This window comes from Streptopelia decaocto, assembly GCF_964273445.1.
Source record: "Streptopelia decaocto genome assembly, chromosome: 1".
NCBI lineage: Eukaryota > Metazoa > Chordata > Aves > Columbiformes > Columbidae > Streptopelia > Streptopelia decaocto.
The window spans coordinates 32,463,340-32,483,928 of record NC_138663.1 but is presented as its reverse complement, the minus strand read 5'-3'; the positions used below and the strand labels follow the sequence as shown (position 1 = coordinate 32,483,928).

General features: G+C 35.9%; 1 protein-coding gene across 6 annotated transcripts in view; it reads left to right on the top strand.

Annotated features, from left to right (window-relative positions):
• The window catches only part of ADAMTS20 (ADAM metallopeptidase with thrombospondin type 1 motif 20), a 100,678-nt gene that overhangs the window by 39,336 nt on the left and 40,753 nt on the right, over positions 1–20,589 (top strand). For 5 of the 6 annotated variants that reach the window (XR_014183152.1, XR_014183153.1, XM_082043422.1 and 2 more), the window contains exons 12-23: positions 6,566–6,711; positions 7,693–7,874; positions 7,968–8,104; positions 9,215–9,332; positions 12,649–12,744; positions 13,967–14,133; positions 14,243–14,372; positions 15,453–15,579; positions 16,256–16,466; positions 16,999–17,163; positions 17,862–18,026; positions 19,213–19,335. Coding sequence is in view for 4 of the 6 variants with exons in the window: in XM_082043422.1 (XP_081899548.1) it covers positions 6,566–6,711; positions 7,693–7,874; positions 7,968–8,104; positions 9,215–9,332; positions 12,649–12,744; positions 13,967–14,133; positions 14,243–14,372; positions 15,453–15,579; positions 16,256–16,466; positions 16,999–17,163; positions 17,862–18,026; positions 19,213–19,335 (1,767 nt within the window). In the remaining 2 variants the exon portion in view is untranslated. The remainder of the gene's footprint in view (positions 1–6,565; positions 6,712–7,692; positions 7,875–7,967; positions 8,105–9,214; positions 9,333–12,648; positions 12,745–13,966; positions 14,134–14,242; positions 14,373–15,452; positions 15,580–16,255; positions 16,467–16,998; positions 17,164–17,861; positions 18,027–19,212; positions 19,336–20,589) is intronic. The other variant, XM_082043421.1, reaches the window with a different exon arrangement.

Here is a 20,589-nt window from a genome sequence, read left to right as displayed (position 1 = left end):
GAGACCACATCTGGAATATTGTGTCCAGTTCTGGGCCCCTCAGTTCCAGAAGGACAGGGAACTGCTGGAGAGAGTCCAGCGTGGGGCAACAAAGATGATTAAGGGAGTGGAACATCTCCCTTATGAGGAAAGGCTGAGGGAGCTGAGTCTCTTTAGCTTGGAGAAGAGGAGACTGAGTGGTGACCTCATTAATGTTTACACATATACAAAGTGTGAGTGTAACGAGGATGGAGCCAGGCTCTTCTCGGCGACAACCAGTGATAGGACAAGGGGTAATGGATGCAAACTGGAACATAGGAGGTTCCACTTGAATGTGAGAAGAAACTTTTTCTCAGTGAGGGTAACAGAACACTGAAAGGCTGCCCAGAGAGTTTGTGGAGTCTCCTCCTGTGGAGACATTCAAGACCTGTCTGGACACATTCCTGTGTAACCTCATCTAGGTGTTCCTGCTCTGGCAGGGGGATTGGACTAGATGATCTTTTGAGGTCCCTTCCAATCCCTGACATTCTGTGATTCTGTGAAACAAAAAAAAACCACCAAAACAAGACACAACATAGTGCTAACAGGTAGAATCCCTAGATTCACTGGATTTGTTCATAATTCTAAATCTACAGGGCACTAGTTTTCAGAGTGCACTAAATGTCATTCGCAGAAAATATTTAATGTGATTTTATGGAGGAGTGTGATTAAAAGGAGTAGTAAGCTAGTACTATCATGGAAAAGAAATATCTACACTAGTATGTGTAACCAAACTGCTTACAAGCCAACTGATATAGAAACTCTTTACACATACCCATCTCCAGCTTACTCCTGACTCAGAATCATGGTTTCTGTATAACAAAGTGCTGCAGTTTTTAGCAGTGTAGTTTACATGATACTCCAATAATTGTAACTCATCTGATGGAGTTTGTGATACACATCTGAGCCAAAAAACCCATCTCCGAAGAATACTTGGTGAAACCATCTATCTTCTAGGAGTGGCATTCTCAGAACAAGTCATCTTTGCTGTGAAAATAACAACAAAGATGCCCAATAAAGTTTCTCTTTTTATAATTATTTTTTGAGACACCTGAAAGGGTTGCAATCTGATCCTTAATGGATTCTGGAGCTATATACAAATATGCCCATATTCTATTGATTGCTTGTACTTTGGAAGGGGTAGCAGTGTGATTCTGACCCAAACTTTTTTTTTTTTTCCATAATGGTGGTTTGCTACATAAACATTGAAAAAAAACAGGTGTCAGAGAAGTCTGGAATAAGCTGTTTAACAGCACATGATACAAAAATCAGTTTGATTGGAAAGCATGTGCCTTGTGTATGTATGAGAGAAATGTTCATTGCTTCTATTCACTGTAGGCATATTTTATAGATTGAGCTAGTGTCTCTAAAAATAGCTAGAATAGCTATCAAGTGAATTAAGATTTCATCCAAGTCCCTTTATAGCCACATAAGGAGAGGGATGCAGAGACAATTGAGAATGTGGATGCAGACCAAGAAAGGATTGCCTTGATCACTAAAAGAAGTAGCAGTCTCTGATTCTGAGGTATATTTGCTGTTCTTCAGGTGTAGGTTACTACCCATGTATTGATTTCTTTTAAAATCATTGCATTGCTTGAATACCTCATGAATGTAATATATGAAGGTAGTTAATCTGAAAAAATCATTCATTATGTGTTTTTATGTATATGTCAAGTAAGTATAAAAAGATTGGATGGATTTTAACAGAGTTGGGTGTAGGGGAATATGTTAACCATCTGGGAAGCAGCAGCAGATCTTTTGAACTGTAAGTACAGACTAACGTGTATTTAAGGGCTCAAACCAAGAGCTTTTGTTATAAACTGGGATTTTTGTAAAATACTTTTCTGATGAGATGTGATTTCAGAAAAAAAAAAGTTTTCTCTGGTAATATATCAAGGGAAGAATTAACTGTGTAGATTTTTGCAAGAAACAAATGAAAAGGTTGAAAAAATTATTAAAATATTGTGGATTTTGTTGGTAATTGATGTCATCTGAATAATAAATGTAGGCTCATCTGAGAATCCATGCTACAGAGGGGCCTAAGATGCCATAATTACAACTTTGGTTAGACACTTTTTCAAGCTCTAATGATTACTAACTGCTCTATTTTCACTGTTTTTATATGCTCTAGGCCCCACTTTTCATATTGGTTTTGTTTCTTTGAGCAATGGGGTTTCTTTAAGTATGTGTATTATAGGAAGAAGCCGGAGAACAGACATAGGTCTAATGTGCAGCAAAATGTTTCCTTTCATCCCCTTGCAGCAGACAAGGCAGAGAGGTCTGTAGCAGCACATTCATTCAAGGGAATGAATGGGAACATCCCATAGAGATAAATACAGCCAGAAACAAAAGCTCTGAGGTTTGTGGACTTTAGCATTCATCTGCATGTGTGTTCTTATCTTCCTTCCCCGCTCATGGAGTTGTGTGCTGAATGTAAGTAACTTCTAAGATTCATGCTGCTTTTCCAGCTCCGGGTGATTGGAATCTGCTTTGAGACAGTTTATGCTCAGACCTCAGCTACAGGCCAGATACTTTGTAGTAAACTGGTCCTGTGCTACAGCACTGGTTTTAGAGTTTATCTGTTTTGTGGTACCAGCTATGCCTATTTTTCTTTCCTGCATTTAGTCCATTACAACTTTCTCTTCCTGTGCTATTCACTGGCTCACAGTCATTTTCAGGGCCATGTCTGGATATCAGGAGTGAAGGAATCATGTTTATAAGGCAAAAGAAATCAGAATGATAAAACTGGATATTTGGAAGGCAAGATACAGGCCATCATATCCACTTCTGCAATTCTTTGCTCTTTTAATTTTCTCCTCATACTGTCTTCAGTGTTCAATAATCTTCTTTCCTTTTAGAAGGACCAGCAGCTACCAGCAACATCTGTGGAAATATGCTGGTGTCTGGAACTCAGTTAATAGCTTTTCCTGAGCCTCATTTTCCACAAGGCTGCATGGGGCTCTAACATGTGAAATTATGTCCCCAGACACTGAGCATCATTGCTTCAGTCTTTGCCCCCAGATCTTCAAAACCCATGTGTATCTCTAGGACTAATCCGGAAAATATAGGCTATAAGAGTGAGCTTGGAGTCCTTTGGCTGCTGTGAGTCATACTAGGCTGTGTATGAAGTACTTGATTTCAGAAGAGCTCTAGTCCTGTTCTGTATGCATCTATCACTCTCTTTGATTCAGCTGAAATCAAGCATAGCCTGATAATTAATACTTTAATAATTTCTTTCAAAATCACTTTCCTGGCAATTTAGCAAGTTCAATAAACTATGAAAAGTTGGAAATACCTGAAACCAATTTATCAAATAATAATTTAATCCCTAGGCAAGATTCAAAGTGCTTATTATAAATAATTGATAAATAAATACAAATCTGGGTACCTGTAGGTTCATTGATCCCAAATTTGGACCATTAATCCTCTCTCTTATCTCTTTGGATATAATAAGTGTATGTGAATTTGAGTCAGAATTTCTGCCTTTTTGACAGAAAACCAACTGTTGACCAAGTGACACAGTTGCCACTTGCTGTAATCAGTATGTTTGGAATTACAAGTGATACCCACTTTACATGATGCATACATTATAGTTGCCATAACAAATGTAGCAATTATATTCAAGTTTATGAAAGTTCTATGTATCATAGTATTCTCACTGAAGGAATGATTCAAGCAAGCACAGAGAAACATCTTGAATGTGTCTGGTGCTGGCGTTTTCTACTGTGACTTCATCATACTGCTTCTGTAGGAATGCAGTAGAATAATGGCTAAGACACGTTTGTTGAAAAAGCTATTAAAATCCCAGATGTGAACAAGTGCTTTGCATTTTTATGGATCAAAATAATGCTGTTGTGGGTATAAAATGTCTTTTTACAACTTTGTCTTTTCCAGAAATCTTCATTCAAGTCATTGTAAATGTTTTTGTGGATGGAGGAAGAACCTAATCTCTAGGTCGCTGTCTTGTATTTAGATGCAGTATTCATTTTGTGAAGTGGGATTTAGTATCTTCAGCCTATAGTAGTAAATACTGTTTCTTAAAACGCTAATTGTAATTTTTGGAAAGGCAAGGTCTTAGTGTTTCCTCATATTTACCTCAGACTTTTATATTGTACAGCCGTATCTCTTATTTCTAGGTTTGGGTACAAAGGTACTGTAAGGGCATCTTGGAAAATGTAATAAAATCGAACAGTAAGCACTGCAGTAGAGAAAATCATATGCAGATATGCAGTGAAATAGTGGTGTTTTCTTGGTCTTAAAGCATTAGTGTTAGCATCAATCGAGTGATGATCTGGCCAATTTGCTGCATCATTTAAGTGATTTTATGACAAGATAGATGTCGCTTGAGTTCTGTGTTTGCTCTGGGCTTGAAAATCAACTTGAATGGCCATATTCTTAGAGGAAGGCATTCAGAGCTTCAAAGATATGTCCCATATGCAAGAGTTGGCATGACGAATTATACAGGCAGACAATTTTATTGCCAAGTTGGATTAAGAGCTCAGGCAGAACTCAAAAAGGAGAATCTGATTCTGTGACAAATTACTGTTTTGAAAGCAAAATGATTGTTAACCTATGAGCATAAGTACCAATATAACAAATGCGTATACTAATTAGGAAAAAAATGCTTCTAGGAATTATTTTATGCAGTGATAAAGCCACCGAACAACATTTGAGTTTTGTGTCATTCAGGTATGTTCAGAAGGACTGCACACATCGTTGCTATGTGGTCAGCAAAATTTATGTTAATTGATAGTTCCTATAATAAATTTGTAACATCATAATAACTCTTGAGAAATTCTATGCAACATTTAAATTAGTTTTAAAAGGGGATGGAATTACGGAATTATTTTATCTGCTCTGTATTAGAGGTTCTTAAATTGTTTTGTGTGGCAGAGGCTTTAGTTACTAAAACCCTTCTAGACTCTAAGATAATTTGAAGCTGTTCTGTGTCACAGGCAGTGGAGACACAAAGCCCAAGCTTCAGGAATAACAAGTAGTTGAGTCGATGTAATCTTGTTCTGATGATTCTAGTGACCGATCCATGTCTGTACTGCAGGGAAAGAATCCCTCCTGATAACAAACCTAATGGTCAGTATTATCTTGAGTCTGCAAACAGTCATCTAAAATAAAGAATTATCTCTATTGTGTATGAGCACTAATCCCATGTAGTCCATCTTGCCCAGTGTCTTGTGTCCAGTTGTGGGGAGCCTTTGATGCTTCAGAGGGTGTTTGGAGTCAAGGGCAAAGCTGAGGAAATGTTATCCACATAGAAGTCAGCGGGGGACACAGTGCTGATATTATTGTGTCTTGTAAATGTTCTATTTTAGTGTGTAAACTGTTCTGCTATGTTATGACCAAATATACCACTTGGGATTTTCTAAACCATAGAAATAAATTAGAATTCCAACTGCCATAAGTCATCAATAAGATTAGTGCTGGTAATTCCTGCAGGTTCTTCGGAAAAAGTCACTACACGCACCAGTCATAATATTTTTATTTAGACTTTTTAGTCGTGTACTTTTTGAGTAACCACTGAAGTGGATAAATATTTTCAGAGTCAGGGCCTTAGAAAGTAAAAACTTAAAAGCAAGAGACTGATCACTTGATTCTTCCAGAAACAAATTGCTAGTAATTACAACTTTCTATAAATAATAACAGTTTACAAATATAGGGTGGTAAAGTCTCATAACTGACATGACCACAACAAACTTTGTCATCTGAATACTGTAAACCCCATCAAATTAAAGGGAAATTGCACCTTTATGTAAGTTTTCAGTTGAAAATAGGTAGTTCTTCAGCAGAAATAAAATTTGTAGTAACACAATAGACATTACACTGTAGTATCTTACTTGAAGAATTATTACTTCTTTAAATATTCATTTTAATGGCAATATTTATTAAATTATTATTAAATATAAACATACTGTAAAATATAAATTAGTAAAAATAGAACATATTTTACACCTATTGTTATAGGTGAGAAAGTCTTGAGTTTAAGCATAAATCTCTTACGTCATCTTGCTTTAGCATAAACAAGGTCATAAATGCTTGAAAATTTGTGTGCTTTTCCAAAAATATCCCACTAGATGTTTTAGTTTTTGGAATGCTAAAAACACCCTGAATTTCTTGGTGATTTGTTATCACACCTTTTCACTGTTTTTGCATTAGCAAGAATTTCCAAATTAAACTGGGAGAATCTCATAGATACAAGACGTCTGTAAATCTATTTTTGAAGTTTGTGCAGGAAAACTTGCCAAGAATTCAGGATTAGGATTTTGAGATTCTTGTATAGGCATTTCAATAAAGTCACAAGAGCTAAAGATACATTCAGCATCCAGTAGATTTCATAGAGAGCAAAGAACTCTAGACAGCATTTTTGAAAATATGACTAGTGGATAAGATATCATATAGGAATTTGAACGATTTAGAAAATGTCCAGACACAGATTAAGAGCAGAGAAATCTTAAATTTTGTTATTTCTGTACCTAAAATATACAGTAACCTTTTGCTTGACTTAGAAATTTTATCTTGTTTGTCAACTGTGCAGCACTGCCGCCATGGAGTTTGTGTGAGCAGAGAAATGGAGACGCATCCTGTAGATGGAGAATGGGGACCATGGGGACCTTATAGCTCATGTTCAAGAACTTGTGGAGGTGGAATCAAGAGCACCACCAGGCTGTGTAATAGACCAGAGTATGTTTTTTGTGTTTTACATTAGTGCATAATGAAGATATTATGACATAATGGATTGGTTCAAAACAAAATGAAGGTATTGTGGGTTCTGCAAATCAGTTTGATGTGCCAAAAAAGAAAAAAAAAACAAAACCAAAAACTTGTTTCAGCCATATTTCAAAAGAGAGAAAGGTCTACAGACTGTAATATGCAGAGAACTGTTACATTACTCCTGTCTCAATATCATTCATATTTACAGAAATTTCTAAAGACTTAGTATGGCAGGGTCTTTTTTAATTATTATTATTATTATACTCTAAATGCTGAGGATTTCTTAAAACATTGAGATGCTTTATTTGGAGTAAAAGCTGCAAAAAGAAGTGGATGCATTCCCTGGTAATCTTTTTAGTGAAACACTTGATTTGCTTTGATTTAAGGCTTTTTCACAGCATCATCACCAGTAACACCCACCAGAAGCACTGATTACAGCAGAGTCATTTACAGTTTACCTTTATGATAAGAAACTTCTTTTGACTGCATAATTAAGTGTGGGTTTCATCCTCTATAATAAAATTAAATGAGAACTTTAGCCTTAACTTCTTCAGAAGCAGAACCATAATTTCCAATTGTGGAGGGAAATGTTGCTTCTGTAAAAATAGGGTTGTAACCCAGCTAAGCTGACGAAAGCATTAAGGTAAATAATGTTTTTCCCAAGGAAAATAATTATAATTTTAAGAGAAATAAAAATGTAATATACGTTAATAAACATCAGTAAATTGATTACCACCTTCCTCAGCAGTAGTATTTTACATGAACTTTTCTTCACATCCTTATAAATGTATACACAGTGCAATAGAAGATGAGTGTGTGGAGGAAAGCCAATAAAACATGGCAGAGTGCTGTGTGAGACTTTCCCCTTTAGATCCGTGGCTCAAGCCACATTTTGTGGAAAACAGCAATTTTAGAAACTGACCGTATTTTACATTTACCTATTTTTGTTAGACCAAGAAACGGAGGAAAGTACTGTGTTGGCCGTAGGATGAAATTTCGATCATGTAATACTGATAATTGTCCAAAAGGCAAAAAAGATTTCCGGGAGCAACAGTGCTCTGAATTTGATGGCAAACACTTTAATATCAACGGTCTTACATCTGCTGTTCGCTGGCTTCCAAAATACAGTGGTAGTAAGTAATGATTTTTTTCAATTAATGAAATAAAAATGTTACTTTAATTAAAATTTTAAAACAGACAAGAAACCTGTTGGATTTTCTTTCCAGTTTCTATGAAAGATCGCTGTAAACTTTTTTGCCGAGTTTCTGGAACAACTTCCTACTATCAGCTGAAGGACAGAGTTGCTGATGGTACTCCCTGTGGAGCAGAAACCAATGACCTTTGTGTTCAAGGCTTATGCAGGGTATTTAAACTTATTAATTATTAAAATGAATTTTATTAGATGGTAAAATGGATATTAAATATTCATCCAAATAACCATTTTTGAAAATATGTAAAGCAAGATGTTTCTGAATTTACTTCAGTTAATTTTAATCCCTACCAAATTAAAGATCTGGAAATTGAGGCAATTAAGTGAAGAACAGAGAGTTGAATCTGAAGACCCACAATCTTTCCTCATTAAGCCTCATATGTGAGAGAGTTAATATTGTCCAAGTGAGCAGAGAGAAGCTGATCCAAAATTGGCATAAAGAGATGAAAGAAGTATGCTGTGTGTTTCTTGCCATCATAGAGGAATAAAAAAAAGTAGAAAATCCAAGGGTAGATAGATTATGTATTTATTATTTCATTGCAAAATCAGGAAAGGGATCATTTCAGCATTCTTTGCTTAATAGCAGTTATGGAAGTGCCACAAGATTTTGTTGGGAGAAGCAAGCTGATATGTTATAACATCTCAAGACATTTTGTCAAGCCTGGACGTTTTTTTGCTGATTGTAGTGAAACTGAGTATATTCAGGTTGAGGAGAAAATGTAGCGTTGAATCAAGAGGAAGGTGGAAATGCCAGAGAATTGTCTTGTTTATCATATTTTTTTAAAAAAAAGGGAGCTTAGGTAAAGATACATAAACAAAAATTGTGCTTATGCTAGTTCAACCAGCATAGTCTGCATGTATTCCTTTGCTTATTTTGCAGTAAAGACAGACTTTAAAAGAGTTCATGACACATACAAACTGCTTTTAGGATTCCAAGACTTGTTAATGTAAATAGAAGTTAAAACTTATACACTATGTTGGCCTTTTTAATTAAAAAATCTTTACGTACTGTTATGTATTCTTATACAGTTTTTGGCCTATTATTTGGATTGTACATTCTTAGTACAACAGCACTATTGTGTTTTGCCCTTGCATCACAGCCCTTAAAAACATAAAAGGCTTTTCATGAATTGCCAAGGAAGACCAGATATATACATATATAGTGCATAAGAATATTTTTGGGGAGTGGGAAGCTGACATTGTTTGTTTTCATTGTTGTCCGTTGGGCTGGGTGACACAGGGTTATTGCACTTTTTTTTGTAGCAAGCAGGCTGTGATCACATTTTGAATTCCAAGGCAAGGAGAGACAAATGTGGAATCTGTGGTGGTGATAATTCTTCATGTAAGACTCTTGCAGGTACTTTCAACAGTGCTCATTATGGTATGTTGTTTATTTTTTTTAAAACGTAATCCACATTTCAGTATTGCTTAGAAATTGTTTTACATTTGAGAAATTGAGATTTCAGTGTATGACCTTTAGGACCTCTGCCAACAAAAAAACATCTCTAATTTTCAGTCACATTCCCTCTCTAGGATGCAGAAGCAAATGCTGTGACACACTTACATATTCAAGGTGTGGAAAAAAAAAAATCACCTGTAAGGTCAAACCAAAAGACACAAATAGAGATGGATGAGCGTAAAAGTACTTTAAAAGGAAGAATGCATCCTACTTTGCACTTTGCATTCTCTCATCTGAAGCTATGCAGCTGAAGGACTTATTCCAATGTCTCCTTTTGGTTGTGTAGAGATAGCGAGAAGCCTGTGGTGCGAGCAGCTGATGAGGTTCCTTTTGTCCTGTAGGGAAAAAGCCAGTGAAATGTGAGCCTTTTCTTTTCAGAGAACAGGAGCAGCAACATTTATGTTCTTCCCTCTTCATTGGCATGTAGTGAATGAGAAACTCTTCTGAATAACCCTGGTAATTCCTGTTTCTTTGATTTAGTTTCTCTAATAGAGCTACTGATAGTTCTTCTATGTGTAGTCCTTTCTGGGAAGCCTGGAGAGATTTGCGTGTGTGTAGCACTACAATTAAGTAGTTAGAGCGTGGACTGTAAGGACAGAAGTCTCCAGGTTAATATCAAATTCCCAAAGGCTGTTTCATACCACTTCGCTGGTTGAAAGAGACCACAGGCAAAGTGAAAATGATGTCTGAAGAGCTACCAAATAGAATCTTCATAGTACAGAGGAATTGCTCGTTGAAGAGGAAAATATGCCCAGTATCTTTTTTTTTTTTTTTTCCCTTCTACAGAGGGCTTGTGCCAAGCAAAAAGTACCAAAAAACATAAAGGCGGGATATGTGTCTTTGTATGGGAAGGGCAGCTGTATGTGTTTTCTTGTGACTGTCCTGAGAAGTTGGAAGAAGGCACAGCCAACTATTAGACTGAGTTTCCAAACATGTGGTCAAAATGCTGAAGTAAAAAACATATTAGTTTGGTAATTGTGAGTGAAGGTCTGATAGTGGTTTGTGCTTTCCACCACTATAAATGATCATTTTGCTATAGGTAGAACATGAATTCTATCACAAATATGTTTGATACAAGTGACCATTACACTGAAACTTCTATTTATACAACTATGGTTGAGACTGTCATGCTCTGCTGTTTATCAGCTTTATATTGTCACAGATTTATTTGCTTCTGACTAAAGTTGGAGGAAGAAAAAAAAAAAAATTGGGATGAGGAAAATCTTGGTTTATTATTTTAGTTGAATGCAATTATGTTTGAGTTCTTAGAGCATATAGAAGATGATGCTGAGTCATACTACTGAGCAGTATGCTAAACATTGGGGGGCACTACACAAGTAGTAGTGCCACAGCGCAAACAAGAGCTAGCAGATCGCTGACACTTCAGTGTCCATGGGAGGCCTGTGACATCCTCAGGATAGTGACTGAAAACATAGTCTGAGGAAACATTCTTTTCCAAAACAGTCCGAGTTAGGATCACAAGATAAGAATGATAAAGTCTGTGCACTTGAACTTCTTTTAACTTCACCTGGTCCCCTTCCATACTGATGTGAGTCATTTTTACTGAGCTGGAACTTGGAATTAGACAATAGCAGCCTGTGATACATGCTTGTGTTCATGCAGTTACAATGGTGTCATTAAGTGTTTAAACAGTAGTGAAACAATTATCAGAAATTAATTACAGTGAAATACTAATTTAGTTAGTTCCCAATTTAGGAAATTGTAATCTAATTATGCACACATAATTTTTATGTTGGCTATTATTATAGCATCACATTATAGTATCTGCAGATTTCCTGGAAAGTTGTTATTCTCGGTACCTTAATATGTGATCTATTTTCCTGTGTATTCTTGACAACATGCTATGCAATTTTGTGTGTAGTTTCCTCCCGTATTTTGTCTTCTATTGTTCTATTACCACAAGGTCTTCAGCATGTGAGATGAGGGACTTTTTTCAGTGTGTTTGGTTTTTTTTCCTGAATGTTGGCAGGGTGACCAAAGGCTGTGTGTTTATCCACAGCAGACAGTCTCTCACTTTGCAATTGCAGTGCTGCCCCCAGCTGGTAAACGTGATGGACCTGTGATTAAATTAAATGTTTATTTAAATGCATGGCAGAGTTTTAATTGATTAAAAGCACTGGGAAGTTAATGAACTGTTAAATTGAAAATGATATTGCCATCTAAATTTTTACCCACAGAGGTGAGTCAACTAAGTAAAGTTAAATTATGACAAGACTTAAATATAGCAAAATAAGTGCAAAATTTAGCAAAGATAATATCAATGCTTCAGATTGAATGTTTGTGTTTATTATTTGTTTCCAATGTTTGCCATACTCAGTTTTTCTTAGACATAGTAATCCTTTTGAATTTGTGATTAACCTCTATGAGAAACAGCTGCTTTTTTTTTTTATATATATATAACTTATGCTTAATGTGCAGAGTGACAGTTCAAGTGGGTCTTGCTGCACCTTATCTTGTTACCTTATGACAAGGCCACTGTAATACTATTTGTAGGTATCACAGGAAATGAGAACTCATTTGTGAAGCATTTGTATATGAAGGGAGCACACTATGATAACATTTTAAGTAGCAGAATGTGAAGCAAGCATGGCTAGTTTATCTGATATATCTACCTAAGTGCATGGCCTGAAATAGTGTAATATTTGGCTACTTAGGACTCATTCTTTAGTGCTGTCATGCACTGCTCTGATGAGACAGAAGCTAACCCAATTGTATAAACAGGGAGTGGAGTTACTTTGTGTCAAGTAACTTATCCAGACTTGTATAAAAGTTTTGTGGTTAAATTGTGAGGAGCCACAGTGTTTTCTGAGACCCACTTGATATACTTGACCGCTTTCTAGAGTAGTGCTGCTCCCTAGAGATGTTTTAGAGCAGGTTGAACTCATGTTGCTGGTAAAGAATTGAATTCACTTTTCTGAATACAGGAATGAATTTTAATGAGTTATGAAGATAAACGTTCAATTCAACTTACCAAAAAAACCCCCAACCTATCAAATAACAACAAAAAACCCAACCACCAACCAAGAAATTTAATATCTATGAAGATATTCACATTTCCTTCCTAAAACATGAAGGCATTCACAGAATCACAGAATCAGCAGTGGTTGTCTCCGGTACACTGTAGGGTTTTGTGAATAAAACTAGTTAAATGTATATAATGTTTACTAGCATTTGACTGCTTTAATATACAATTAATTTGTGAATAATTACATTGCAGGTTACAATATTGTGGTAAATATTCCCAAAGGAGCAACAAACATTGATATTCGGCAGTACAGCTACTCAGGGAAGCCAGAAGATGACAACTACCTTGGTAAAAGCTAGTTTTTGTGCTCTTACCAGAGGTCTGCTCTAGATGCACATTATCAGGAGTCTGAAAAAGTCTTTAGACCAAATATCTAATTCCATTGTATCATCGTTTGCCTGAGTCTCTCAGTAGATATTAGTTTTCAGAAAAATGAGTGAGAGGTTGTTAGGTTTCTACTTCTTAAACACATGTGTTCATTTGTCAGAGAACAGGGATTATAGCACATTGCATCAGTTAGTAAATTTTTTTACTTTTTTGTGGCAATGTTAATTAAAACTCCACAAGTAAACTCAGGAATAATGCAGGTACGTGTGGTTTTAAATCTTGGAAACATACACTTTGTTTATGAATGAAGCGTTCTGACCTTCAGCAAACGCCAGTTGTCTCACTCTTCTCTTTTTCTGTCATGTCTATCTAAAGATCATGTGTTGATAATTTGTAAAGGTGTGTGAGAGGAACAAAGAATTCATAAGCATGTTTTAGCAAAAATCTTGGTTGTTGTATTTCACAGTACTTATATCTGAAGTGCCTGAGAGAATATTGCTGCAAAATTTCCTTCTGTCTCTTCTTCCATTACCATCCTACTCAACAAACTTCAGAATCTTCAAAATGTTTTCCTTGTCACCTGTTGCCCTGTTGTTGCATCTCACAGGACACAGAAACAACCTTCACCCCCTTGACACTAGCTACCATTTCAAATGTAGTAATGCCTGAATAGCACACCTCTACTAAAAAATTTACTTTCTTTTAAAATTTAATTTTTAACTTGGTTTTAATCTTTATTATTATAAATTGGTTGTTATATTTAATTATTTTTGTAAGTGCTTAATAATTTATTTTTACTTTGAAATTTACTTTTAAAAGCACGCTAGCAAATACGAGAATGTGGGCTGTAGAATAAGCCAGAAATACAGATAATTGTTTCTTTCTATAGTAGCAGAACCTAACTGAATTTAAAAGTGATGACTGCAGTCAACCCTTCAGCTGAACAAATATTATTAGTGTTGTCTTACTAATACAGAGAAAATCCATGACAACTGCTTGGTGAGAGTTGCTGATGGTTAGGACTGAATTCATGCTTGAGAAACTGTTTGATACAACTTTAAAGTATTACAGATGGACTAAAATAAAGCTGTGTTGGTGGGAAGTTATATTATTAGGAGTTGTTATTGATACAACCTTTTAATTAAATAGATGCTTTATTTCAAATATTTTATTTTATTTATAGCTTTATCTGATATTCATGGAAATTTTATCTTGAATGGAAATTTTGTTGTAAGCATGTCAAAAAGAGAAATCAATATACAAGGAGCCATTTTTGAGTACAGTGGTTCAAACAATACGATAGAACGGATTAACAGCACTGATAGAGTCGAAGAAGAGCTAACCTTACAGGTGCATGTTTTCTTTTTTCTTAAGTTTGAAAATTTGCTACATAATCATTATTTTCATAATTTTATTTTCAAATTCACTGAAAACCAGATATCATTTTATCTCAATTAAGGTTTTGTGTGTAGGGAATTTATACAACCCTGATGTGCGCTACTCATTCAATATCCCAATAGAAGACAGAAGTGATGCATTTGCATGGGATCCTTATGGACCTTGGCAAGACTGCAGCAGGATGTGCCAAGGTACTGTGAGTCCTTTTGTCACCAGAGCCAAAGACCTGATGGCATTTAGGAAGGGACTGGTCTTAAATACTCAAATTTTTTGCCCCTGCTCCTAAGGCACTCGGCACTCTCAGTAAACTTTAGGTGCACAAAGCCTTTAAGGGCAGAATGGCTTCTGATTTTGTTTTGCTGTTTTCAGTACTTATGGAATGCAATTCTATATTCAGAAGTACATTTGTGTTCATTTATTTTGTAACCATAGGGGCGGTTTATTAAAAAAAAAAAAAAATCAAATCAAATCTAATGTATCCTTAGAAAGTGGTATTGTATATGTACTAATGTGTACCAGGCTTCTGTTATCCTTTTTCCAGATGGTCACTGATTTGTCATATTTATTTGTCTTTTTTGGTTATCTGCTAGGTGGAGTAAAGCTATATTTTACAATTTTTAACTGTTACTCTATAGGCCATTCCAGTGTAAAAATAAAACTGCAATACATATGAAGGGTATACATAAAGTGTACCTACAGAGTTTTTTGATAGATACTCCTATTAACAGGTGCTAGAAATGCCTGTAGTTATGTGATGGTGAGTTTCTTCTGTTTTTGAATCAGGCTGTATACACTCGTGTGAGAGAAGCAGAGTGTCTGTCAGCTGTGGTAGTTTTTCTGACACTCCAGATCTTGAGGTATTCTGTGATCAAATTTTCTGCTTCCTTAAAGAGGAAGATCACAAACTCTAAGTTACCATGATGGATTGAAAATTTAGGAATTTAGCGAAGGACAGACGTGATGCATTCGGAATACCTAGCCTTATGGGTGAATGGACTGTTGCAGTTTCGCTGTTTTCTGGAAACTGATATCCTCATGAGACCCCTGTACTACGGCTGGGAGGTGGCAGGGATGCCTGCAACAAGGTTGTTCTCCACCTGGCATGTAGTCAGCTGCACAAAGCAGAATGTTTGTGCAGAGCCTGCTCTATACAATGATTAGTGTTAATGGGGTATCACAGTTAAATTCCTAAAAGATTAATGGAATCCATTAGTGTAAAAAGGCACCCCTATTTTCAGCCCTCTACTCACTTTTTTTGTTTCCTTTGCAAGGTATTCGACGAAGAAGAATGACATGCATACGTAAAAGTGATCACATGGTAGTGTCTGATCAAAGATGTGAACTTATACCCACTGTACCAGATATCTTTGAGGAGTGTAATATGGAGTGTGAATTAAGGTAAAAAGAGGAACTGTTGTGGTCTTACATATTTTTGTTGATAGAGATTGAAACAAAATAATTCAGATTGCTTTATCCTCTTCACCCCTCTCTACCTGCCTCATCGCTCCCATCTCTCCCTCCTTTCCTCAAATCTATTGTTATAATGGATTTACACATTATGTTTGCACCTCTGAATATGAGTAGAACTAGTGTACTTTTCTGACTTGTATTGGTGAAGAACAGAGTCTTTTGTTATGATTGTGAATCCGCTCTATCTATCGTGGTGCAAAAACTTGAATTGCTGGGTAGCATACATTTTTCACCAGAACTGTACCCACAACTGGAACTAATTTGAAACAGACTTGTGTTTTTGCACTCCAAGAAAGATCACGCTGAAATGTTCAAAGGATGAACAGCTAGAATTATAGCTTACTTTTTTTTTTTCAAAGTCACCTAGGAGATTAAAACAAAAGATCCTTTAAATTAAAAAAGATGTTTTTAAGCCTATGAGTCAAATTCTTTTATATTGCTTTGAAAATTCTTGTCGTGAGATACATTTTACAGTTTTATCTGTTCCCTAAAATGCATATCTATATTTACATGACAATTCCTGGTATGTTCTTGGAGTCCTTTATTTACCATGGTCTTATTTTTTAAAACATAGTTAGCTTTCTATAACAGTCTGTCCTTGTAGGTGGCACAGTGTTGGCAAAAGTGACTGCACGTCGAAGTGTGGCCCAGGGTATCGGTCTGTAGAGATCCACTGCATGAAGTACTCGGTTTCAAAAGGACTCATTGCTCCAGTGGATGATAAGTACTGTGCTGATCAGCAGAAACCACCAACCAGAGAGCCCTGCCATGGTGACTGTTTGTTAACAAGTTGGCACTACACAGAATGGTCAGAGGTACAAATTCAAAACCTTATAATTGTACCATTATAGTTCTGGTTAGCATTCATATCAAATTTTTATTTCTATGTAATTGATTTTTTAGTTTAAGTAAGTTAAGGAAAATAATGTTTGACAAATGCAGAGTTGTAGGAGTAGCTAATAGCAACCTTTATATTTCAGCAACTTCCTCATATTTTTGTAAGATGCTGTAGTCAAATTGTTTGCAGCTTGGTTTTGGAAGTAAGCAGAGACTCGTGGTTAAAAGTGTATATTTTGTTTACAGTCTTAATAATTCTGCAGGTATTTTGGAGAAAAGGACTAAAAACTATTTCAGTTTTAATCTTAATTGAAGACTTTTATGTTGGAACTCCTGAACAAGGTGCCAAATTTAACTTACACAAACATATTAGCAATCTGTGGATTAAATGTATTATACATTTGTCTAATGCAATCATTAATGCCTTTCACCTATAGGGCTCATAATGTATTTTGACGTGGTTTTACCATGTTGTGTTTCATGTTTCATAATGTTTTCTGTACACTGCAGTGTTCCAGGAGCTGCGAAAGAGGTGTCAGAACTAGAGAGGCTTTTTGTATGAACAATTTGGGTCGTCATCTTCCTGACAGAGAATGCTGGGAACTTCCCAGAGTTGTAACACAGAGTTGCAATGAATTCTTATGTCCAAGCTGGTCTGCTAGTGAGTGGAGTGAGGTAATGAATGATGTAAAACTTAACACACCTTTGATCCTGGTCATCTATATTAAAATAAGCTGCTTTAAGTGTTTGTTTTTCTTGTTCTGGCTATTTTGGGGCACATGAAAGTAAAAATTCTGAAGTCCTAGGACTTGGCTGATATACGTCCCGGATGTACAGATGGCATGAGAATTTCTGAAAAACACACTTAGAATTTATTTTTCTCTGAGATTTTGTTACATTAAAATGAGATAGTGAAGCTACTTAAGCCTATGTAGAGTAATATATGTACCTTCCTTTCTTGTGTAGCAATGGCAACCATCCAGCCAACTGAAGCACAGAATTATATCTATTTTATTATAGAGGAAATGAGTATGAAAGAATTGTGGATGGCTTAAACATTTTTCCTGTAAAAGCTGTGATATGTGCACTCATATTTTAAACAAGTATTCTTTATTCTAATGGAAATAAATGATGTGTACATTGTTCTCATATTTTTGTAGCTTTAGAAACTTAATACTGATTCCTTTGTGTTATTGACTTGATGTTTACAGGAAATGGAGAGTTCATAAAAGAACTACTTTTGTTGGACTAATATTCATGGAATACTTCCATTATCTGTTATCTTTAAAATCCAACAGATTACTGTAAAATAAAGTGAAGCCACTAATGCAGATTTATGTCTTTACAAACCGATGACTCTAATAATTTTACAGTGTCCCGTGACGTGTGGAAAAGGAATGAAGCATCGTCAAGTATGGTGCCAACTTAATGATGAACAACTGAGAGACGATTTCTGTAATCCAAATAAGAGACCAGAATCAGTAACAGCGTGTGAACTTCATGAATGTGCATCTTGGCAAGTAGGGCCTTGGGGATCAGTGAGTACATAACGATTCCTGGCTTCTTGGTTTCTTGTTTAGATTATGAGGGATCACAAATCAATACCTTTTAAACATTTTAATTGGATCTTAAAAAGTTACTTTGGTTGAATTGAGTTACATGTTTTTGTTTGTTTGTTTGTTTGTTTTTCTCCTAGCAGCTATCTAACATGTAATTTAGGAACATCCACATATAAGTTAAATGCCTAAAATAGTCATTGACCCCAAGCCTTGATATAAAAGATGTAGCTGATATTTTTTTTTTTTTTACATATAACCTGTTAGTAAAATACAGAATAAATATGCCTTTTGAAATTAAGTATTTTTTTAACTTAAACCTTTATTTTGTGTAGAACTTTTCTCATGCAATATTTTTTCATGTTAGAGATAACCACACGCTTGTGTAACATAATACTGAGTTCCTTTTGAGTAATTTTTTATCAGAAGTTGATGACTTTCTATTTCTACAAAGTAAATGCCAAAATAAATAATAAACTACTTCAGTCCCATCATATAATTCTTCTGAATGGAAAATCACTGTGTATGGCCTTGCAGGAATAGCTTGTAAAAGCAATTTGCCAGTCCACGTCACTGGACCAGACCTTTTGATTGTGGTTTTTCCATCCTACCATCTGGTAATAGCTATTCAGGACCTGGGTTTTTACTAGTACTTGTGCTTGAACCACAATATTTGTAGGATGGGATTTATGTCACACTGTTTTCAGACATCTAACATTTTAGGTGCCGCCTTTGAGTATGCTCTTGTCAAACCCTATAGTGAAGGGAAAGATATTTAACAGCTGCAGCCAGTGACTCATTTGGTAGCCACCTCTTGCTCCCTTCCCTCCCCACTTCCTCTACCCCAGTTTTTGTTGCTAAGTATGACATTCTGTGGCATGGATTGTCCCTTGGATCGGTTTGGATCAGCTGTCCTGGCTGTGTTCCCTCCCAGTCTCCAGCCGAATGACTGTAGGGGGTAGATGGGAGAAAAATAGAGACAGCTGTTTTCCTGCATGAACACAAAATATTGGCGTGTTGCGGTCACTATTTAAGCACCATATGGTCTGCCATGAAGAAAGTTAACACCATAGTCATTTCAGAGATTTAAAATAGAATCTGTAATTCAAAATTAAATTTGATTATAAATAGTGCCATTTCAAGCGTGTGAAATTATTGACTTTGACAGTGTAGTGTGACGTGTGGACGTGGATACCAGATGCGTGCAGTCAAATGTGTTACTGGGACTTATAGAGTTATTTTGGATGATGACAGGGAATGTAATGCTGCTACTCGTCCTAGAGATAACCAAGTAAGTTGAAAAATATACCTTTCAGCTGATTGCACTTTTTAGTTAAAAACATCTAAATACGATTGTTGTCTACTGACTCTTTGAAGGAACTTGCAGAAACAAGTTCTAAAATGAGAAAAAAAGACTGAAACTATCTGCTTCTTTCCTGAACATTAAATTTGGCCTAGGGAATTAGGTAAAAGAAGAGTAATTTGGAGATCAGAGACTTGAAAATGTGGTACATGATTGAAGCGGTCCAAAGACCTTTGATTATTTGAAGCGGGGGTGGGGAGCGAAGCTCCAACATGTAGAATATTACAAGGAGACTGCTTGCCATGATGCTTAATAACAGTACCTAACTGGCTTGGTATTCTCTAAAATTCTGCTTGTATATACTTCTTAAAGGAACATTATGGTTACTTGAAGAAAGCTTCAGTTGTTGGAGTAATAGTATTTCAAAACGTGTAGACACAAATTATGATTCAATATGGTATTCATATGGTTCTCTACCCTTTCTTCTTGTCTCAGTTTACTTCCCTTAATATAAATCTATCATTTCTCAGAAGAAATGTTTTTAATAGAGTGAGATAAACAGCAATTGGTGTCTTAAGTGCTATGTATTAATACATTGATTTGGCCAAGATGTTGATACATCTCATTTATATCCAGCTAAGCTTGTAAACATATACTGTGCTTCTTGTCTCAAGGAGAAAAGGGGGGGGGAAAAAAGGATTCTATGGTCCAGAGTAAACCAGACACAAGTTACCAGCACTCTGATGGCTTCTTGAATAAGATTTCAAAATATAAAAGCTGAGTAACTGATACTGATTTCCTTTTCCATGCGAAAATGTTGGGTTTGAGTATGCTTTGTATTTTGGATTGTGGTATCTGTTCAGCTATTGGCTGAAACTGGGCAATTTTGTGTTCTCAGTAGCTGAACGTATAAAGGACAGCACAGCACACAGCCACTGCCCTCACTCAGTTCTTCTGTGCTGCATGTGGCTATTAACCAGGACACAGTAATGGCTCTGCCCCTTCTCTCCAGAAAGTTGCCCAGTACAGCTCTTGTTCACAGTGCAAACATTATTAGTTGTTACAAATACAGTTTTAACATCAAATAAATTTTCTTTGACTTGCAGTTTGAAACAAAATAATTCAATGAAAAGCCTTTGTATAAGGCCAGGGAAATTTAGAAGAAAGTATTTACTTGTTAATGCTGGCTTATCATAATGGTAGGATCTGTCTCTGTGGGAGCCCTTTGCTTTACCTTTGACT